A 21,362-nucleotide genomic window follows, 5' to 3' on the forward strand; every position below is an offset into this window, starting at 1 on the left:
AGCATAGAGTGCCGGCATCAGGCACTGAGCAGGGGGATCCTGTCACACTGTGTGTTACATTAGATCTCAGATCAGTGGATACAGCTCACAGGCAGACTCTCACAGTCAGCGACTCCTGGGACCCATTAGATTAATTAATAAGATATATAAGATATACACATAGACTGATCTGAAAGCCCTGAAAGCACATGTGGTGCCATACTGCAGTGATACAGCACATATATAACCCTACTATCTATCATGAATGTGGCCCAGAAAAGCTGGTCATCGGCTCACCCATTTTGTTGGCTGCGCTCTTCTCCTACCAGTCCTAACCAAAAGTCTCACTCTTGTTTATCAACAACCACGTGACAACTAACGCATTTTAGGGTTCCATGAAGGTATAATATATGTCTTTCAAGACTCTATGTTTATACAGTGTTGGCCAAAAATATTGGCACACCCGCAATTCTGTCAGATAATATTCATTTTCTTCCAGAAAATGATTGCAATCACAAATTCTTTGGTATTATTATCTTCATTTAATTTGTCTTCAATGGAAAACCACAAAAAGAATTGTCAAAAAGCCAAATTGGATATAATTCAACACCAAACATAAAAAAGGGGGTGGACAAAAGTATTGGCACTGTTTGAAAAATCATGCTTCTCTAATTTGTGTAATTAACTGCACCTGTTACTTACCTGAGGTACCTAACAGGTGGTGGCAATAACGAAATCACACTTACAGCCAGTTGAAATGGATTAAAGTTGACTCAACCTCTGTCCTGTGTCCTTGTGTGTACCACATTGAGCATGGAGAAAAGAAAGAAGACCAAAGAACTGTCTGAGGACTTGAGAAGCAAAATTGTGAGGAAGAATGAGCAATCTCAAGGCTACAAGTCCATCTCCAAAGACCTGAATGTTCCTGTGTCTACCGTGCGCAGTGTCATCAAGAAGTTTAAAGCCCATGGCACTGTGGCTAACCTCCCTAGATGTGGACGGAAAAGAAAAATTGACAAGAGATTTCAACGCAAGATTGTGCAGATGGTGGATAAAGAACCTCGACTAACATCCAAACAAGTTCAAGTTGCCCTTCAGTCCGAGGGTACAACAGTGTTAACCCGTACTATCCGTCGGCGTCTGAATGAAAAGGGATTGTACGGTAGAATACCCAGGAAGACCCCACTTCTTACCCAGAGACATAAAAAAGCCAGGCTGGAGTTTGCCAAAACGTACCTGAGAAAGCCAAAAACGTTTTGGAAGAATGTTCTCTGGTCAGATGAGACAAAAATAGAGCTTTTTTGGGAAAAGGCATCAACATAGAGTTTACAGGAAAAAAAAAAAAAAAAAAAAAAAAGAGGCCTTCAAAGAAAAGAACACGGTCCCTACAGTCAAACATGGCGGAGGTTCCCTGATGTTTTGGGGTTGCTTTGCTGCCTCTGGCACTGGACTGCTTGACCGTGTGCATGGCATTATGAAGTCTGAAGACTACCAACAAATTTTGCAGCATAATGTAGGGCCCAGTGTGAGAAAGCTGGGTCTTCCTCAGAAGTCACGGGTCTTCCAGCAGGGCAATGACCCAAAACACACTTCAAAAAGCACTAGAAAATGGTTTGAAAGAAAGCACTGGAGACTTCTAAAGTGGCAGCAATGAGTCCAGACCTGAATCCCGTAGAACACCTGTGGAGAGATCTCTTGATGGCAGTTTGGAGAAGGCACCCTTCACATCTCAGGGACCTGGAGCAGTTTGCCAAAGAAGAATGGTCTAAAATTCCAGCAGAGCATTGTAAGAAACTCATTGATGGTTACCGGAAGCGGTTGTTCGCAGTTATTTTGTCTAAAGGTTGTGCTACCAAGTATTAGGCTGAGGGTGCCAATACTTTTGTCCGGCCCATTTTTGGAGTTTTGTGTAAAATGATCAATGATTTGACTTTTTTTTCATTCTCTTTTGTGTTTTTTCATTACAAGCAAAATAAATGAAGATATTACCAAAGAGTTTGTGCTTGCAATCATTTTCTGGAAGAAACTGAGTATTATCTGACAGAATTGCAGGGGTGCCAATACTTTTGGCCAACACTGTAGCTGCCCAGTGGCCCCCTGGTAGGTGCCCTTTAGGGGCCATTAATGTTATCCCTTCCCTAAGTATATGGCAATGTCTCATCTGTTTATGTGTCTTCTATGTGGATGAAATATCAGTAGTTTATCTTTGGAAGTAATGAAAGCTCTGTAATAACTCTCATCCTCCTCTAATGGTGCCTAAAGTAGAGACAAATACAATGAATTACCCCAAAGTCTTACAAGACGCTGATATAACACGGAACATAGCACAGGTACAGAGCCTGCCTTGTCTTCTATAGCTTCAAGAGGGGACAAAAGCTATACTTAAGAAGATCTGATCTACTACCAGTATTCATTATCCATCTCTTCATGGCTGTCTGATAATCTGATATCATATCTATCTATCTATCTATCTATCTATCTATCTATCTATCTATCTATCTACCTTCCACTGACAGCAATATAATGCTGAAAATAATGAGGGATTGAAACACAAATATATTAGAAAGCTGCAGTTTCATTACACATAGTGTAAGCTTTATATACATAGGGATAAATGTGTCCCTTCATTATGTATTGAGCTGTTCTGCAATGAGATCATTTGCATAAGTTACAATTTAATATTCGTAAACTTTCGTTTTCTGGTGTCATTCGGTTGTTCAGTATGTATGGGGTCGGGGGAGGGGATGTGAATGTTCCTGCTCGGTGGAGGGGTTCTCTCTTTAATGAGCTGCTGGGATGTATGGCGCGTTTTCCCTTCCTCAGCCGCTTTGGCGCTGTCTGCCATGCTGCGTTTGCAACCTTGAATCCTTAGTTAAGACTAGCCCCCGGTGAGACCTTCATGAATTTTACATGTGTTGGGACTTGGAGCCGATAAGCGGAGAACATGATCATTCCCCCCTGGTTCAGCAGTCTTGCTGAGCATTGTGTATATTTTGAGGTGATGGTCAGATTCACCAGAAATGGTTCCGCCACAATACACCGGAGACACCTCGCTCTATGCTGAATGCTGTGGGTGGGAATAAACCCTGACTGCTTTGGTTAAAATATGCATTGTAACCTGAAATGCAGAATAATATGATATGATACAATGTAACAAGAATATATGTCTGTCCCTTTCCGGTTTCCATGTCTATTTTTGTCATGTAGAATTTGGGTTTTAGTGACACATTGGCTGTAAGGAGGGGGCTCCTCTGGTTGAGGATGATGGGAGTAATACATTATGAGCAGGAATTTCATTGTGAAAGCTTGACAACAGAGGAGTGATACATTTATGAGATAGGAACAATGGACAGTATGAAAAAAGATCCAGTGAAGGGGACAATAGGGCTGTGAAAGTGTCTGATAGGGGTTTTCTAGAATGCATTATTTGATTATTATTGATTGATTATTATCCTTAGGGTAGATCATCAGTGGGGACCTAACACCTGACACCCCTATGGATCAGCTGATTAAAGTAGCACATACGCCATGTGACATTAGGTTTATCAGTTTGCGCCTCAGCCCCATTCATGTGAATGGGGCTGAGCTGTATTTTCAAGCGCAGGCATATAGATGTACAGTGCTGTGCTTGGTGAGAAGTGAAGAGGCTGCAGCACTCACCTGAAATCTGTGGCTTCTTCAACCTGCTGATCCTGGGAATCCTGAGTGTGTTTTACACTACTTGCAAATTGAAGAAAACAATTCCACAGCTGAAAATTGCTCAAAATGTCAATTATACCTATAAGTATAATAGGGGCCAAAACTCCACAGAGGAAAACTCTGTGACTTTTCTGTGAAAACCACTGCAGAAAGAAACATGATGCGTTTCGGCTGGGGCCTTTTCCATAGCGTTTTTTTTTTGCAGCAATTCAAAAACACAGCTTTTTTTGCAGATTTTGTTGCATTTTTTGGAGCCAAAGGCAAGAGTGGATTGAACAGAAGGGGGAAGTATAAGCGCTTCCTTTATATATAACCCATACTTTTTGTAGCCATTCTTAGCTTTGGCTCAAAAAACGTAGCAAAATCTGCAACAAAAAAGATGCGTTTCTGCAACGTGGGGCCTTAATCTGTGGTCTGCTGGTGTCAGATGTGTCACAATTGTGAAGAGACACAAAGGAAGTCTATGTGACAGAAACTGAAATGAACTCCAGCTAGGCAATATTAAAGGGATCCTACCATTAGAATCCCTTTTTTTTTTTCTAACTAACACGTAGGAATAGCCTTAAGAAAGGCTATTCTTCTCCTACCTTTAGATGTCTTCTCGGCACCGCCATTCAGTAGATATTCCGGTTTCCATCTTTATGCAAATGAGTTCTCTTGCAGCACTGGGGCGGGAACCAGCGTTCAAACAGCACTGAGGGCGTACCCAATGCTGCCAGAGAACTCTCCAGTGCGGCCTCCATCTTCTTCAGGAACCGGCCTCTACGCATTGTCTTCCGGCTTGGCTTTCAATCGTCTATGCACGCGCAATTGGCTCTGCCAGTTGCACCTGTCCACGGCCATTTTTTTGTGACCACTCACTACAAGAGCTAGCAAAAGCGGCCACAAAAAAATGGCCGCGCGCAGGTGCATTGCACATACGTAGAAGATTGAAAGCCAGGGAGCCCCTGCCACTAGGCTCTGCCCACACTCTGCACCCTTTTTACAGAAAGTAGTGTAAAAAGGATCCAAAATATGGTCAAGCGGAATTTGGTCAAGCGGAATAATTCAACTTTAAATTTCTGAAACTGAATTTTTGAGCTAGGAAAAATTCTACTATGTGAATATTCATTTACATTTCACAATAGATGATAAAAATGCCATCTAAATTCATAAGTTTCACGACAACTGCTTATGATTCCATTAGGCGAATCACGGAAATCCATGTATTAACAATAACTAACACTTTATAGTGTTTAGACAGCAGCTCACAGCATAAGGGGACAGGTATTGGGGGCTGGAGTGGAGTAGGTTGAGTCTCCGGCTGGTTGCAGCTGCTACCAGACTGTGATGTCTTGTATGTTCTAGAATAAGGAGCTTTGATCATAAACCACATCCATCCATTTATCTGCTATGTTCCCTCTACATCTGTTATACCTACATACTTCCCGCTACAGACATGGCCCTTTAATTTAAAAAAAAAATGTTTTTACATTTAATTTATAGATTGTATTGTCTTTATATAATACATAATGTATTACCGCAGAAAAAAACATGTAGTAAATATAATCCAGATGAATGTGGCAGGTGGAGAGAACAAAGGAAGGAAAGAATCTTATGTGGAAAGTGGGGCATCTGGGATCTTATCTGAAACATCAAAGCAACCTGCTGTGGACGTAACCCTGGAGCCATTTATGTAGTGATTTTTCTCCAGTAACCGAGGACAATTATAGTCAGATTCCTCTAATCTGGCATTAGTAGGGTTTGAGAGATGTCAGAATGAGATATTCTGGATTTTCAGACAGTTAAAATTAAGGAAATCTCCTCACTGCTTTTCTCTGAAAACAGACATTTCTGCAACTTTCTTATATACTTCTGTATTTAAATTCTTCACCAATGGAGGTATTCTTGTCTGCATGAACGCCTGAAGAATGGACATGTCGCTTCTTTTTTCCAGCTAGCAGAAAATCCACTAGTGGATTTTTACGCTAGTGGAATATCTACTAGTGGAAAAAAAAAAAAAAAAAAAGCAGGTTAAATAGGACTGTATGGTAAAGCGTTTTTTGGAGGAGGAATTTGAGTCAGCTTCCTGACCAAATTCCTGACCAAAAAATTGTGTGAATGCAGCCTTAGGGGACAGCTTGCTGGTGGTGGTCCCCTTAGCAAACTTACGCAAGCATTTTATGCATCTAGAGTAGGGGTCTCAAACTCGTGGGCCAACTGCAGCCCTCGGGACAATATTTTGCGTCGCCCACCTCAATACATAGCTCCCAACCATCCTGCATTTAGCGGGAAAATCATGCTTTTATTCTCCAGTCCCACGCAGCTCCTTGTATGTCCCTATAGTGTTGTACTTTCCAACGATCACCCCCCCCCCCATAACAGCGATAAAAGCGATGGGTGATCAGTGGAAAGCTTGTACTACTGTAAACTGAAGGACCTGTGTGTGATGTCAGATGTCACGTGACTAGGGAGGTGTGTCTTAGTGTGTCGGCCTGAAGATGAAGGGATGTGCCGTCTAAAGGTACTGAGAGGGGAGGGGAGTGTGAGATGCAGGGTGGAGAGTGTGTGTCTGTGTGTGTTTGTGTGTGTGTCTATGTATGTGTCTGTGTGTCTCTAAGTAACCTAGGGGTAGAGATGGAAGGAGAACGTTATACTGGGGGCAGAGATGGAGGGGAGGACATGAAACTGGGGGAGAGATGGAGGGGGACATGAAATTGGGGGCAGAGATGAGGGGGAGCATGAAACTGGGGGCAGATAGAGGGGGGACATAAAATGGGATAGATGAAGGGGATTATGAAACTGGGGGAGAAATGGTGGGGGAAGATGAAACTGGGGGTAGATGAAGGGGGGCACTTAAACTGGGGACAACTGGAGGGGGCATGCTAATAGCTGTAGGAGAACTGTCTACCTCTAGTTGCCCCCAGTTTAACGTCACCGTCCAGCTACCCCTACGGTTTAATGTCTGCTTCTAGCTGCCCGAGCTTAATGTCCCCCTCTAGTTGCCCCCAGTTTAATGTCCCACTTCAGCTGCCATTAATTTATTGCCCCCCCAACTACCCCCACTGTTTAATGTCCCCATCCAGCTTCCTCAGTTTTATGTCCCCTCTAGTTTCCCTCAGGTTAAACTGGGGCACCAGGAGAGGGACTTAATACTGTGGGGCAGTTGGAAGGGAACATTATAATGTGGGGATATATAATGTACGGGTGACTGTAGGAGCATTATACTGTGTGAGGGCACATGAGAAATGAATGAGAATGGGTGGAGTCAACATAAAAGTGACTGGAGCTAAATTTGCTGCAGCGCACATAGCTTGTGGAAAACCTGACTGATGCGACCCAGCCTCTACCTCCAGCAACCCCCGGGTAAATTGAGTTTGAGACCCCTGATCTAGAGGGTCACTTTATGGAGGAAATACATAAACCTCATATTTGTCCAGTGGAACTAAACACAAAGACGCTGAAATGCTTTAAAACTTAAATTTCTGAGGCTTCTATAAAATAACAAAAATATTTCAAACATCTTTTATAGGATCATAATTTGGAACACAAAATTTCACTTATAAAGGTGAATGTGCATGTCAGTATAAATTATATGTAGCCTCAGCTGCTCTATAGTCACAATGAATTCTCTCCCATTCACATGCTAGGACGTCATCTATCATACGTGGTGAGTTTAGTAATAAGTCTGCTGACTGTTTCTGATAACAATCAGTAGAATTGTTGCTTAAGCTCTGGAGTAGAAGGTTTTAAGGCGCATTTACATGACTGAGTTTTAGCTGTGTAAATGTGTTGGCCATATTTACTAGCCTGCACTGCACGCTTAGAAAGGGACTCCTAGCATTACAGTTCTCAATGCTGCTAGGAGTCCCTGTCCCCCAGTGACATAATGTCCCGTAGTGATTATAATAGGTTCGCCCAGTGTTTCATTTGAAATGAACACGTCCAAACTGAAACTGCTAATATACTTTGAGTATAATAAGCCTAGGCCCATGGGAGGTGATCAGACTTAAAAAAAACTGTGTAAGGCTAAGGCCCCACGGGCCGTAAACGCAGTGATAAAGCGCTGCGAGAAGAACCGCTGCGTGATTGCATTGCGGTTCTTTCCGCAGCGCTTTGAAGAGAAAGTTCACAGAGTTTTCCTATGCGGACTTTCTCTTAACATTATATCTACAGGAAAGCCGCCGGCATTTCCGTAGATATAATTGACGTGCTGCAAATTGCAAAGCCCCAATGGCTTTGCAAATCGCAGTGTGTCCGCGCTGCAATCTTTTCCGCAAAGAGGGGAAGGGATTCGCATGAATCCCATCCACTTTGCCTGCACTTTACAATGCTGCGATTTTTCTCGCAGCGTCTCCGCTGCGGGCAAATCGCGGCGCTTACATCCCGTGGGGCCCCGGCTTAAAGCTAGATGCACACGACACAAAACAGCCACTGTCAAAACAGTCATTTTTCACAACTGTCCTGCACCCGAGGGGCACCCGTTTCCACACATCTCCTATACATTCTAGTGTATGGAGGGATCTGTGAAAATGTGAAAAAATAGGACATGAACTATATTTTAATGGTTCATGACAACAGATTGTCAAAATAACAGTCATGAGAATTCACTTATATTGACTTTAATTCTGCTGTGATGTCCGTTAAAAAAACAAACATCACTCGACCAGTTTTCACTGTCATATCAATCTAGCTTTACTCACTTCTCCTGGCTTTGGCATGATTCCCTGTTCTCTTCAGGCCTTCTGCTTGACGTCAGGGACCGTTGAGGCCCAGAAATACCACTATACATTATTTAAATAGAAGCTGTGCTGCATGATCCTCCTATCCACTAGCAGCTAGAGGCTGCTGCAATAGCTAATCTGTGAGGGGTGTTGAACCCCCAAAGATCACATACTGATGGACCTATCTGGTCGATAGGTCATCAGTATGAAAAATCGATTTGTGGCTGGAAAAGTTCACTTATCTATCTTACTTACTTACCGTATATAGCACAGACATATTCCACAATGCTTTACAGATATTGTTATAAGTAAATATGTATACAGTGAATCCAGTAGCAGAATAGTGAGTGCAGCCTTGAGGGGTATAATACAAATATCTCAGGATCAGTACAAGATAAGTAATGTAATGCATGTGTACATTAGAGCAAATTCATTACATTTACCACAAGCCCCAATCTGCATTTAGCTTTCCATATTGTACAAATGTAGGAAGTAGTGGGGTGAGGATTCAGGTAGGCCAATGTGGGGCCAGTCCATTATGACTCTTGACAGTTTTCTGGTGTGAGTTATAATGGAAATCTATGCCAGTTCTATAGGAATCTGACACCTCACAGATAAGATGTTGCTCCCGCTCCATGTGTCTCAATCTGCTAGTGGATGGGTAGTGCATGTAGCAACGCTGAATTTCCCCAAACTACAACTATACAGTGGACAAGCTTAATAAATCTGCTTCAGTGACTCCACCAGTGGAATAGTGAATATGCTGTGGAGTATAATAGTGGTTGGAATTCAGGATCACTGCAGGATAAATAATATGATGTGTGTATGCAGTGATTCCACCAGCAGAATGAGTGCAATAGTTCAGGATGTATTATACAGGATGTAATTCTCAATGTATTGTCAGGGTCTGGGGTTGCTAGGTTGAGTGGCATAGACACAAAAGTCCATATTCTTTAGTCCAAAAACAAAGGTAGAGTTTATTTTCACTCAAAAAAGTAGTGCAGCAACAAAAGGAAACAATACAAAATAAATACCTGCCCGGCTAGGCTCTAACTAAACATAGAATAGGTTACCTCACCTAGAATAACAGAAATCAAAAACAAGTTGAATCATTCAGGACACAGCTCCAAAAATATGACCTCTCTCTTTCACTCTCCAGCCAAGCTCTGCCAAAGTGTTGCTGCTGGAGCAACTTCTTAAGCCTCCTTGACAAGGAGACTCTCAAGAGCTGAGTCGCTGCCGAAACATCCCCAAAGTGTGGACTGGAGGGGGGTGGAATGACAGGTCCCACTACCAACCTACCTGTCATTCCTAAAAATCCAGCCCAATACTGAGCATTTACCAAAATGCTCAGCAGATGAAAGTTGTCTGCTGAGAACAAATATTTCTTCTGGAGTTTTCTCATCTCACCCACCAGAGTAGTCTAGGTGAGATGTATACCCCCTCCACTACCTGATCAGCCATCGGCTTACAGTATGTATACAGTAACATCACTGGAGAATAGTGAATGCAGCTTTGGAGTATAATATGATGGATATATGCAGTGATTCCATCAGCAGAATAGTGATACAGCCCTGAAGTATGACACAGGAAGTAAGTCTTTGCTAGTACAGGATTAGTAACGTATGTATATAGTAGAATAGTGAGCGCAGCTCTGGAGTATAATACAGGCTGTAACCTAGGATCAGTACAGGGTAATATAATATTATACTTACAAGCAGTCATACCCTTTAATGAATGCATAATTAGATGCATAATATAATTGCATTTTGAGCATAGCCCCCCTGTAGGTACCATCTGCAGTGTGCAGGTATTTTTACAGCAGTGTTGCAGAGTCTTATATATTTCAGCTCTGCAGATGAAGCTGCCTGTTACAGCTTGCTGATATCTGCCACTTATTAGAGAACTTTTATGTTCTAACATTGTCAGATAAAATCTAGGGCAGGTGCTGTAAATCAGAAAGCAAGAGCAATGGCCGTGTCCTGTGTGGCGTCCACGCTGTGCTGACAAATGGCTCAGATGTAGAGAGCTGGAGAGAGGGAATCAGTGGTGCTGTCACATCACTAATGAGAAGAAATACGATTATATCGTAGCATGGTGCTAGCTGACAGAAACCGGCTGTTATCCGTAGTAACCCACACATGATAAAGGAAATGTAAAGGCAGGTATCACTGAAGCTACAGCTCCACCATACCAGATAAATCAGGAGGCAGAAGAGCAAAGAAAGGAAGTGACAAGAGATACTGAGGATTTGGTGAAATGTATTGATCATATTACCAAATACATAATAGTAAGTTAAAATGATATTGACACTTAGGGTGGCACTTTAGGCAGGGGGCATAGCAGAATGACATGCTGATATTTGGGGCTAGAGCACAATGACATACTGAAATTTGGAGGATAGGGCAGTGACAGAGCCCAGGAAAGAGAGACTTATGGGGAAGCACAATTATATATTAACAATTTGAGTACAGGACAGTTACACACTGACACTTGTGGTACCGGATAATATCACACTGACGCTACGTTCACACCTGCGTTTTGTTTTGCGTTCATGGTGTCCTTTTGGGGATCCACTGAATGGAAACCTAATCCGCTTAAAAAAGTGGTTACCTACAGATACTCGTGGACAACATAGACTAAAAGGGGGCCGCTGGGTTACCGCGTAAAAAGGGAGAAAAATGAGGAGAGAAAAGCGCTGCATATACTGGCCAATGATATTTTGTTTCTTGGTGTACAGGCCAATGTCACACTGACTCTTGGTCTACATGATAATGATACTTTGTTTATAGTCTATATAAGTCTACACGCTATGGATCAGATTTATCTAGATGTGGTTACAACTAGACACTGGTGTAAACGCGGCACATGTTTGGTTCATTGTGGTGCATCTTTGAAGCAGTGTGGTACAACTTGGCGCATTTAGTTTGATATAAATATTTTTGACTTTCTAGACATTTAGGTGTGAATTCCTAGAAATAAAGGGGCATAGTGCAAATGCACCACAAATGTGAAAAATTGTATCCTACAATTCAGTCTCAAACTAATTCAACATAAGGTTTGTATAAACTTAGCAACATACACCTTTAGCCACTGTGATAAATCTGTATTATTTGGTAGTTTGAAAATAAACCAGATTTATCACAGTGACTGATGCTGGATGATAAATCCGGTGTATCTTCAGACCATACATTTATACCAACTTTTAGTTATTATGGCACATTTAAGCCATGCCCTCTTTTTTGACTCTCCACACCCATAGTTTAGCATGTCGAAAAATTCTAGTCCAAATAATATGTGGCAAAATGTGCCACATTACTCCACCCTGCATATTAACAATAGTACATTTGGGCCAATGTGTCATGTCTGCGGGTCTCCTCAGTTCTGCAGGTTGTGTGGTCTTGTGTAACATTTGTATTTCCTCCTCATGTCCCCAGGGATGCTGTGCACTATGTGATTCATGCCGTGTTCTCTCAAGGAGCTGCATCCTGGAGTAATGAGACTCAGTCCGTGGAGCTTGTTGCCATCAGCAGACATTTAAAACCAGCACATTCAACACCACCAATTCTGTGCTTGTCTCTGCCTACTGCAGTATTCAAGCAAGCACAGACTATCGGTACATTGTCTACACATCACCTGCAGGAATGCAAAACCGAATGTATTCAATCGTTCTAACTAATAATCTTTATATGATAAGAAAAGTAGTGCTGCATAGGTCTGAGTCAGTATCACACATGATAAGCCTAGCAAGCAGGATTACATGCTAGGATTGGATACAGTGGTTCTGCAGACAATATAACTTATGATATTTCGGGTTTTGGATGGCATCATGCAACCATCTGCAACCATCTGATTGACAATGGGATTGTTCATATGAGCTTGTTAAACTGGTTAAGCTAACAAAGGATCGGCTAAAAGCGACTTATTTGGCAAAACACTGGCCAAAAAGCCTACCACGAACAACCTTGTTGCATCTACATAGCGCATCGTATAACCAGCCATTCTGTGGCTGAAATAGCCAAATTGACCATTTCAGCCAACTAAAATCTAATGTACATAGCTGGCTTCAGGCCCGGTTCACATCTGCGTTCAGGTTTCACGCAGCTTGGGATGCATAAAAAAGTGGTTACCAAAGGAAACCCACGGACCTCATAGACTATAATGGGGTCCGTGTGGTTTCTGCACCAAAAATGCAGAGATAAAAGTGCCGTTTGCAGGATTTTTCTCTCCACATATTTCATGCGGATAGGGGAACGGAATGGCCCAAACGCACATGTGAACCAGGCCTTAGACAAACAGCTCAGCAGATGCTATGACACACGAGAGGCCATTTGCGTGGTTAATAAGTGAGCTTATTAACGCGAAGTGTTACAAATTATATATACATCGCTGTTTAACATAGTAGGGTCACATTTAACAGCAATGTGTGAGATGCACCCATCCAAAGTATTCTTATTGTACACGTGAGCTGCGTCATACATGTGTTACTGCTAGCCGTATACTCCAGAACTGTAGTCGCAATATTAGAAATAGCCAGCCTATTACTAAACCCACACCATGGCAGAAATTGTATAATGTAAAAGGGAGGGCTAGCTCTTCTTGTGCAAAGGTAGCACTTATCTAAATGCAAATTGTCTGAAGAATGCTATTAGATTTCAGCTCTGAAGATCCAGAAATATAACTGCAGCTCTGCAGTCCTTCAGAAAATGCACTTCATAGTCAGAAAGCCACTTTAACAGCAGAGTGACTGTAAGTATAGAACTGATGTAATGCTGAGACTTCACGGAGTGCAAATCACCAGAGTAAGCTGTCCAAATACTAAATAAGCAGGGAATGTTGGGAGATTTCAGCTCTGCAGAAAGGAACTTTCCATTTCTTGTTGTACATTGTATTTTTCCTCTTTTTCTTTCGTCTGTCTTGATGTTTTAATCTTTTACGACTACGCTGATGGGTATTATTGTTCTTTCATTGCAGCTATTAATGAGTTTCCAGATGATTTATTCACCATTAAAGAACGTCAGAAAGGAGCCATCTTACTGCACATCTTCTGCGTAAGTTTGTCTTATTACACATGAATGAAAGAAGTGGTATTATTGATATCAGTAACATGTAATATTGGGGTATAGGTATGTTCCCGGTACTATATTTGTTGTTGTAGTATAACTTGCAGTCAATGAGGCAGATTTAGGGTAAGTTCACACGGGGTTTTTTGTTCAGGATTTTGAGGCCGTATCTGCCTCAAAATCCTGAACAAAAAGAAGTTTCTTCCGGCTCCTGTAAAAAACATGCTCATTCGTTAGGCCGATTCACCTTGTGACCCAGCCTGAAGACACTCCCTTCTTCTGACTAGGCCCATTCATCAGGCCTAATCCGGCGCGGAGTGAGCGACTGGATGACGGTTCAGTGCATCGGCATTCAGTCGCGGCTACTCATTTTTTGGTCCGGAGCCTGAGGCGGCCTCTGCCTCAGGTTCCAGACCAAGAAAACCCTGTGTGAACTTACCTTAATTATACCTTGTATGCCAATTTTCTGGCATCCCAGGCATACATTTTTTTTCATAAATAAAGTTGTATAGGCACACTCTGCCAACAATATTGTTAGAAAGATTGGTATAAATAATGTTAGTCTTCATAAATCTCCCTGAGGGCCCCTGCACACGGAGTTAACACAAGCGCATTTTAGCTAATAATACACGTGTATAGAATACACGTGTAAAAATAAGACTCCCATTGACTTCAATGAAAATCTGTCCTGACTTCATATGTTTTTGCACATATCTATGTACATATTGAACTCAGGCGTTTCATTCAATCCTATTGCCACAGGTGTAGCCCTGTGTAGGTGTAGCCCTAGCCATGCAGTCTACCTGTACAAACATTTGGTATAGAATGGCTTATTCTAAAGAGCACAATGACTTCCAGTGTGGTCATGTAGAAAGAAACCACTGAAGTAAGTTTGCGAAATTCCTCCTAGATATTCCACCATCAACCATAACTTGTATTACTGAAAAGTGGAAGTGTTTAGGAACCATAGAGACTCAGACACAAAGTGGCAGACCATGAAGAATTACAGATCATGGCCACCGATTGCTGGGGTGCATAGTTTATAAAAGATTTCCAAACCTCCGCTGACATCAGCACAAAAACTGTGCACCAGAAGCTTTGTGTCATGGATTCCCATGGCCGAGCAGCTGCATGCAAGCCTTACATCTCCAAGCACAATGCCAAGCGTTGGATGGAGAGGTATAAAGCACAAGCTGCCACCAGACTCTGCAGTGGAAATGTATTGTATGAAGTGACAAGTCACGCTACCTTATCTGACAGTCTGAAGGACAAGTCTTTGAAGAATACCAGGAGAACATAATGTCTGCTGAAGGAGGGATCATAATAGAGTTTTTTCACTTAGACTTAGTTCCAGTCCAAGGAAATCTTAATGTAATGTAATTGGCATACCAAGAAATTTTGGACAACTTTTGTTTCCAACTTTGTGGGAAATATAAAAACAAAAAACTTGAGAGTCTTCAGTACTTGATACCTTTTTAAATGGCTAACTAATAATAATGACAGATTGCAACGTTTCGAAGCTCTCAGCTTCAAAAACAAACATTTTCCTTACACAACTTTGTGGGAACAGTTTGGGGAAGGCCCTTCTCTCTTACTGCATAACTGTGCCCCACAAAGCAAGGTCCATAAAGCCATTGATGGGTGAGTTTGGTGTGGAAGAACTTGACTTCACTGCAGAGGCCTGAGCACAACCCCCATCCAACACTTGTGAAATGAACTAGAACAGAGATTGTGATCCAGGCTTTCTCGTCCACCATCAGTGTCTGACATCACATAAGCTCTTCTGGATAATTGGCAAAAATTTCAAAAGAAACACTCAAAATCTTGTATAAAGGCTTCCCAAAAGAGCGTAAACTGTTTTCGCTGCAATGGGGAGGGGCTCCATATTCATGCTGATGAATTCAGAACGGGATCCTGTAGGTGTAATGTGTAGGTGGCTCAGTACATTTGTCCATATAGTGTACATGTTTGTGTATGTTTATATGCAGCATGACAATTTATACTGTGAATTTCCACAGCAGATTTAATCTTTTTCAATGCATAGGTTTTGCTGCATATTCACGTTACATCACATGTTGTGTAAACGGAAGAGGACATGTCATCTTATTATGCTGCCCTATGCTCAATGCCATATTCCTAGTAGCAGAAATGACACCAAAAACATTATGCTGCTTGACTCTCAGAGCAGTGAGTGACATGTATACATCAGCCTTTCAGTCACTGTAGAGAGGGGCAAGGGCAGACATGGTCCTCATGAATGACCGGTGAGGCTGATTTATCAAGACCAGCATTTTCCAGGCCACTCCTGATGGTCCCCACCAGGCTGGACATTGCACACAATGAATGGTAAACAGAAAACTGTCTGGAATCATTTACACCAGTAACTGGTATAAATGGCGATAAACATAAAGAGGCCAATGGCTCCACCCCACCCTGTGCAGGGTGCCAACCTAAAAAAAAGGAAATTCTGACTTGCAGACTTTTTTCAAGGCTTGTAGAACAGGGGGTTTTTTTTGGCAAAAAAGCCATGAAATAACAGCCCATATGTCTGGTATATGACGGTGTTATAGAGCCATGGTATGGTGGTGTTATCCATTCAGGGTACTATGGTGTTTTTGAGTCTCTATGGTGCCAGTGTAATTGACTCATGATATGGGGTTGTTGTCAAAATGTGGTATGGTGGTGTTATTGAGCCATGGAATGGAGGTATTGAGTCATGGTATGGTGGTGTTATTTGGCTATAGTATGGTTTTGTTATCCCATCAGGGTGTCTTAATGTTTTTGAGTCACATTATGGTGATATTATTCAGTTACAGTGTGTCAGTGTTATTGAGTCACGGTATGGTGGTGTTACTGAATGACACTATGGTGGTTTTAATTAAATATACAATACAGTGGTGTTATCCATTCATGGAATGGTAGTAGTAAGTAATCTATGTATGCATATTCCAGATTCTGATACAACATGGAGTCCCCTGTGTTCCCCAATATAACATTTGACTCCTGGTGATCACAGTCGGAACTATTGAAAACCAGAAACTAGATAAGGTGCAGGGACAGAATATGTTTAAAATTGGTCATGGGTAAAGCTTTACAAGTTTTAAGTCTGGTTGTAGCCCAGCAATTAATATTAGACTATGAGCATTACCTGTGTAGTCAGGCTTAGTGCATAGGGCAGGTGTAAATACAGCCATGACTGAAAGCTCAGTCCCATTCAGGACTCAAACGCCCCTGTAAAGTTTTGAAATAAGAAGTTCATCTTATTTGTATTCTTGTGAGTCGTCTCAATGTTTAAGATGAATGCAGCTGCATCTGAAAGGAAAGGCTGCTCTGGAATAATGACTAGAGCAGGATAAATTGCTCTTACATTGTTATAACTTGCATTCTGCTCACAAGAATCTGCAGTCAAGGGAAATCCTTTCTCTTATACTTCCAGCTGATTCATTTTTCATGACAGCAGCATTGTCTGCAGATATGTGATGTCACCAGTAGTGTCTACATAGTGTAATGTCATCATTGGCAATAACATGTGTGAGATGTCACCATTATCATCCGTAGATATGTGATGTAACCAGTATCATCTGCAGATATATAATATTAGTAGCCTTGCCTACAGACATGTGATGTCAGCAACATTGCTTAAATGTGAAATACAGTATGATGTCAATTTAATGTATCATGTGATCTGCTTATAGATGTTATCACCAGTATTAACTGCAAATATGAGTTGTCAGCAGTGTAGTCTATAGATATGAATTGTCTAGCACTGTACAATAACCTCAGTACTCGCGGTGGGGAGACAAACAAATTTATAGGAATTTTACCCCTCCGGGGGCGACCATTAGTTACATTCCTATGTAATAATCTGCATCAGCAGACACAGAGGCAAATATACAGTGATATTGTAGTAAGTGAATATAGGATCTAGAGGCGTAACTTGAATGCAAAATCTGCACTGTGGTCTCTGCCTAACTTGTATCATTTACAATAATGGTATATTTTATTGGGCAGAGGGACCCTTGGGGACCCTCAGGACCCAGTAGTGATTGTTATCTCTGCACCCTGTAAGGCTATACCTCTAGGTCTATAGAAGGCTAATATGTACAATACAGATAAACTGCTGTATCTAAGCCTATTGTGTGATTCTTTATTTATATATGTGTGATACTGTCAGCTGAACTATGGTATCAAAGCTTATCGTGTGTATTACTGTATACTGCTGAGCTACTGTATCTAATCCTATCTTATGCAATACGGTCTGATAATCCTGTGTATCTTAACTTATCATATGTCAGCTAAGATGCTGTATCTAACCTGTCATGTATAATACTGTCTGCTGATTTGCTGTATCGATGCAGAATTTATCATTTGGAAGCCATTTTTGACGCCTCTGGTTTGTCCTATGATGGAAGTATTGACCGTGGTGCAGAGGTTTGAGGTCTCCACAGCTCCTAATAGGGGGAATTATTATAGGCTCATAACGTAATCAGTGCCATTATCTCGCCATCGGAATCCCACCAGCCTCACATTACTGATCCGCTCAGGAGATCAATAGTAAATTCTCCTGGATCAGATGTCGTCTTCTCTACAGGAAAATTCATTTGTCCCTGACATCAAAACGCATTTGCACTGATTTCCTGAGCAATTCACGTCTTTTCCATAGGAATGAGCCAAGTGCGGCCACACTTATTTTATTAGGAGAACCTATAGGAATGTATGATATATGCTGTGAGGGAGGAGTAGATTACAGCGCCCTGAACCCCTGAATTATTCATACCCCACAATGTGAAACATCTGATGTGTAGATGGAGGCAGTGAAACGCGTTATTCTCTTTGATCACAGGCTTTGTACATGTTCTATGCCCTGGCGATCGTGTGTGATGACTTCTTTGTTCCATCCTTGGAGAAGATCTGTGAGGTGAGTGGATTGATTTACTATAATATTCCTTCAAAATCCCCACAGGGTGATATATGTTATATCACGTTCATCTTTTCTGCATCTTCCCATAATTACGTGCACTACTGATTTCAGCACAGCACTACTGCAGTGTTCATCTTGCATCTTCCAGTCCCATGAATAAAATGCTGTAGCTGCAGTGAAGACTGACACTTACAAAAGTAATACACCAGGGACCAGGCAGAATGTTCTGCATATTAGTGGCGAACCTCCTAATCCTGCCAGCAGATTCTGGAAGGGTCACATGACTATATTCTCTGCAGTTCTGACCTATAAAACTTGAACAGACTTGTCAGATTATGGGCTCAGTGTGTCTGAACCTTTAATGGGCACTTTTTTGGCCCCATTATAAGGTGCAGCTTTGACTGAATTTTGCCTTTGTGCATTGGTTTATTGCCTGGTCATTCTTATGTACCCCTGAACCCACAGAGAGCGCACTTGTAGTGGAGTCTAATGGATAATGGAAAAATTGCTGGCCATATCGCTATCTAACGTTTGTTATCTTTCCGTGAGATGAGGATTGTGTTTGAAGTTGCGCAGATTTAGCCTTTTCTTAGAATCTCACCGGGAAGTCGCTATGTTGTCACATGATAATGAGAGGTGATAGGGAAAAGTTGAAACAAAGATGAACAGGCACAATGGCGAGCGCTGATATACGGAAATAGCGGCTGCAAGGATAGATCTAAGACAGAGCGAAGGAAAAATGTTGTTGTAGAAACGGTATTAAAAATTTCATGAATGTTAACCCTTTGGTGGTTGGAAGGTTCAGGAAAAAATGCAGAGGATTATGAATAGTAATAATGTATAATAAGAATAATAATAAATAATGTAGAGTTCTGCAACCTTCTGCTACGCATTGGCCCAGATTTACTATCGTCGTTACAACTCTTAGTAAATCTGGGCCTTTATGTCTCAATTTCTCAAGATCTCTGTTTGCTATAAGTGACTAGCAACATTCATGGTTTACATCCCAAGGCTGAAAAGCAGTGCAGTCCTGATATTTCTCACAGTTCACATTAGCATTGTGCGCTCTGTCGTTCGGGTCCACCAGGGGACCCAAATGAGGAAAATCCGTACCACTGTTTCAGCGGTTACACACAGACATTGGTGGATTCCATTGATTGTAATGGGGTACGCCAGGTGTCTACCATTTCAAAACAGAAACTGGCAGAAAGAGAAGTCCTCCGTGCAAGACTTTTTTCTCTCTGCCATTTTTTGGCGGTTTTTGCAACAGAGATGTTGAAACTGGGGTCGAATAAAAATACAGTACTATATACAGTATTATAAAGCAGTAGAATTGTTCATTGTATAATAAGAAAAACAAAAATATGAACACTAAAGGGAGTCTGTCACCATAATAGTCCAGCCCTGCAGATAGATATATTAGGGTCACCATAAGCTAACAGTTTTCCCCTTAGGAATCAGTGCCTCTCATGCTGAGATGTTTTTGTCAATAGGCAAATGTTGGATGTTGTTGCTTACCTCTTTTGGAGCAAGGGCAACACCCTTATTACCCTAAAAGCTTATTTGCATATTGAACAAAAGGTGATAAGGGATGCAAACCATTCACAAGAGGGAAACCCCTCGTTCACATCTGTGTTTGTATTCCGTTCGGGGGAGTGCGCATGGGGCCCCCTCCCAAATGGAATACCAAACGCAATTGCAAGCGGTGTGCAGTAAAAGCACATGGATCCCCATAGACTAGAATGGGGTCTGTCTGCTTGCTGCGAGATCTCCGCAGGGAACATGCGGAGAGGAAAATAGTTCACAATCTACTTTCCTGCACGCATGATTCGTGCGGGCAGCACGCAGAAAGCACACGGACCTCATTATAGTCTACGGGGTCTGTGTGCTTTTACTGCACAGCGCTTGCAAATGCATTTGTTTTTCCATTCGGGGGGTCAACATGCGCACTTCCCAGAACGGAATACAAACGCAGATGTGAATAAGGGGTGAATGTTGTGAATGGTTGCATTTCTTATCACCTTTTGTTCAATATGCAAATAAGCTTTTAGGGTAATAAGGGTGTTTCCCTTGCTCCAAAAGAGGTAAGCAACAACATCCAACATTTGCATATTGACAAAAACATCTCAGCAAGAAAGGCACTGATTCCTAAGGGGAAAACACTGTTAGATTAGACAAACTCTGTTTAAGGCTGAGGCCCCACGTGGCAGAAACGCAGCTTTTTTTTGTTGCAGATTTTGTTGCGGTTTTTTGAGCCATAGTCAAGAGTGGATTGAGCAAAAGGTAGAAGCATAAGTATTTACTAGATATTTCCCAGACCGGCCGTATTTGAGCATTTATCTAGACCAAAAAAAACCCTTCCCCTCCACCAAACCCTTTGTGTGTGATCTTCACATAAATACGGACCAAGTTACCTTTGAATGGGTGGGGTCGGCCACAGCTTTATTACATATATATGGCGTGTATATATATATATATATATATATATATATATATATATGTATCTGACATAAGCAGTAACCCTGTTCCCCTCCTCCTCAGCGAACGTTGTGGTGTGTGCCCCCCTGAGTGCCCCGCCTCCTGGTGGGCACGCGTTGGACTTGTTTCCGGTGGAGCACATCGCTGATACTCTTCATCGCTGAGAAAGGGGGCCAAGGTCCTGCTACTATGCCTGCTGTGACAACAATTTAATGCAAATATATATTTACAGCATGTCATTTGCTAACAGAAAGAAAGAAAACAAACAAAACTTTTATCTGCACGGTTACATAGTTAATCAGGTTGGATAAGGACATTAGTCCCTACAAACGCTACAGTGTTGATCCAGAGGAAGGCGAAAAACCCCATGAGGCTCATGCCAATTTGCCCTACGTCAGGAGGAAAATTCCTTCCCGACTCCAAATCTGGCAGTCAGTATGAAAACCCTGGATCAACGTATCCTTAAAATTCTAGAGTCCATAACCTGTTATATTTTTACTCTTCAAGAAAGGCATCCAA

At 41.8% G+C, this 21,362-nt stretch overlaps 1 protein-coding gene across 2 annotated transcripts in view; it reads left to right on the plus strand.

The window, feature by feature from the left end:
* SLC24A4 (solute carrier family 24 member 4) overlaps window positions 1-21,362 on the plus strand; it is a 57,428-nt gene that overhangs the window by 16,472 nt on the left and 19,594 nt on the right. For both annotated transcript variants that reach the window (XM_075282403.1, XM_075282404.1), the window contains exons 3-4: window positions 13,356-13,432; window positions 18,288-18,362. In XM_075282403.1, the coding sequence (XP_075138504.1) occupies window positions 13,356-13,432; window positions 18,288-18,362 (152 nt within the window). The remainder of the gene's footprint in view (window positions 1-13,355; window positions 13,433-18,287; window positions 18,363-21,362) is intronic.

This window comes from Leptodactylus fuscus, chromosome 7, assembly GCF_031893055.1.
Source record: "Leptodactylus fuscus isolate aLepFus1 chromosome 7, aLepFus1.hap2, whole genome shotgun sequence".
Taxonomy (NCBI): Eukaryota; Metazoa; Chordata; class Amphibia; order Anura; family Leptodactylidae; genus Leptodactylus; species Leptodactylus fuscus.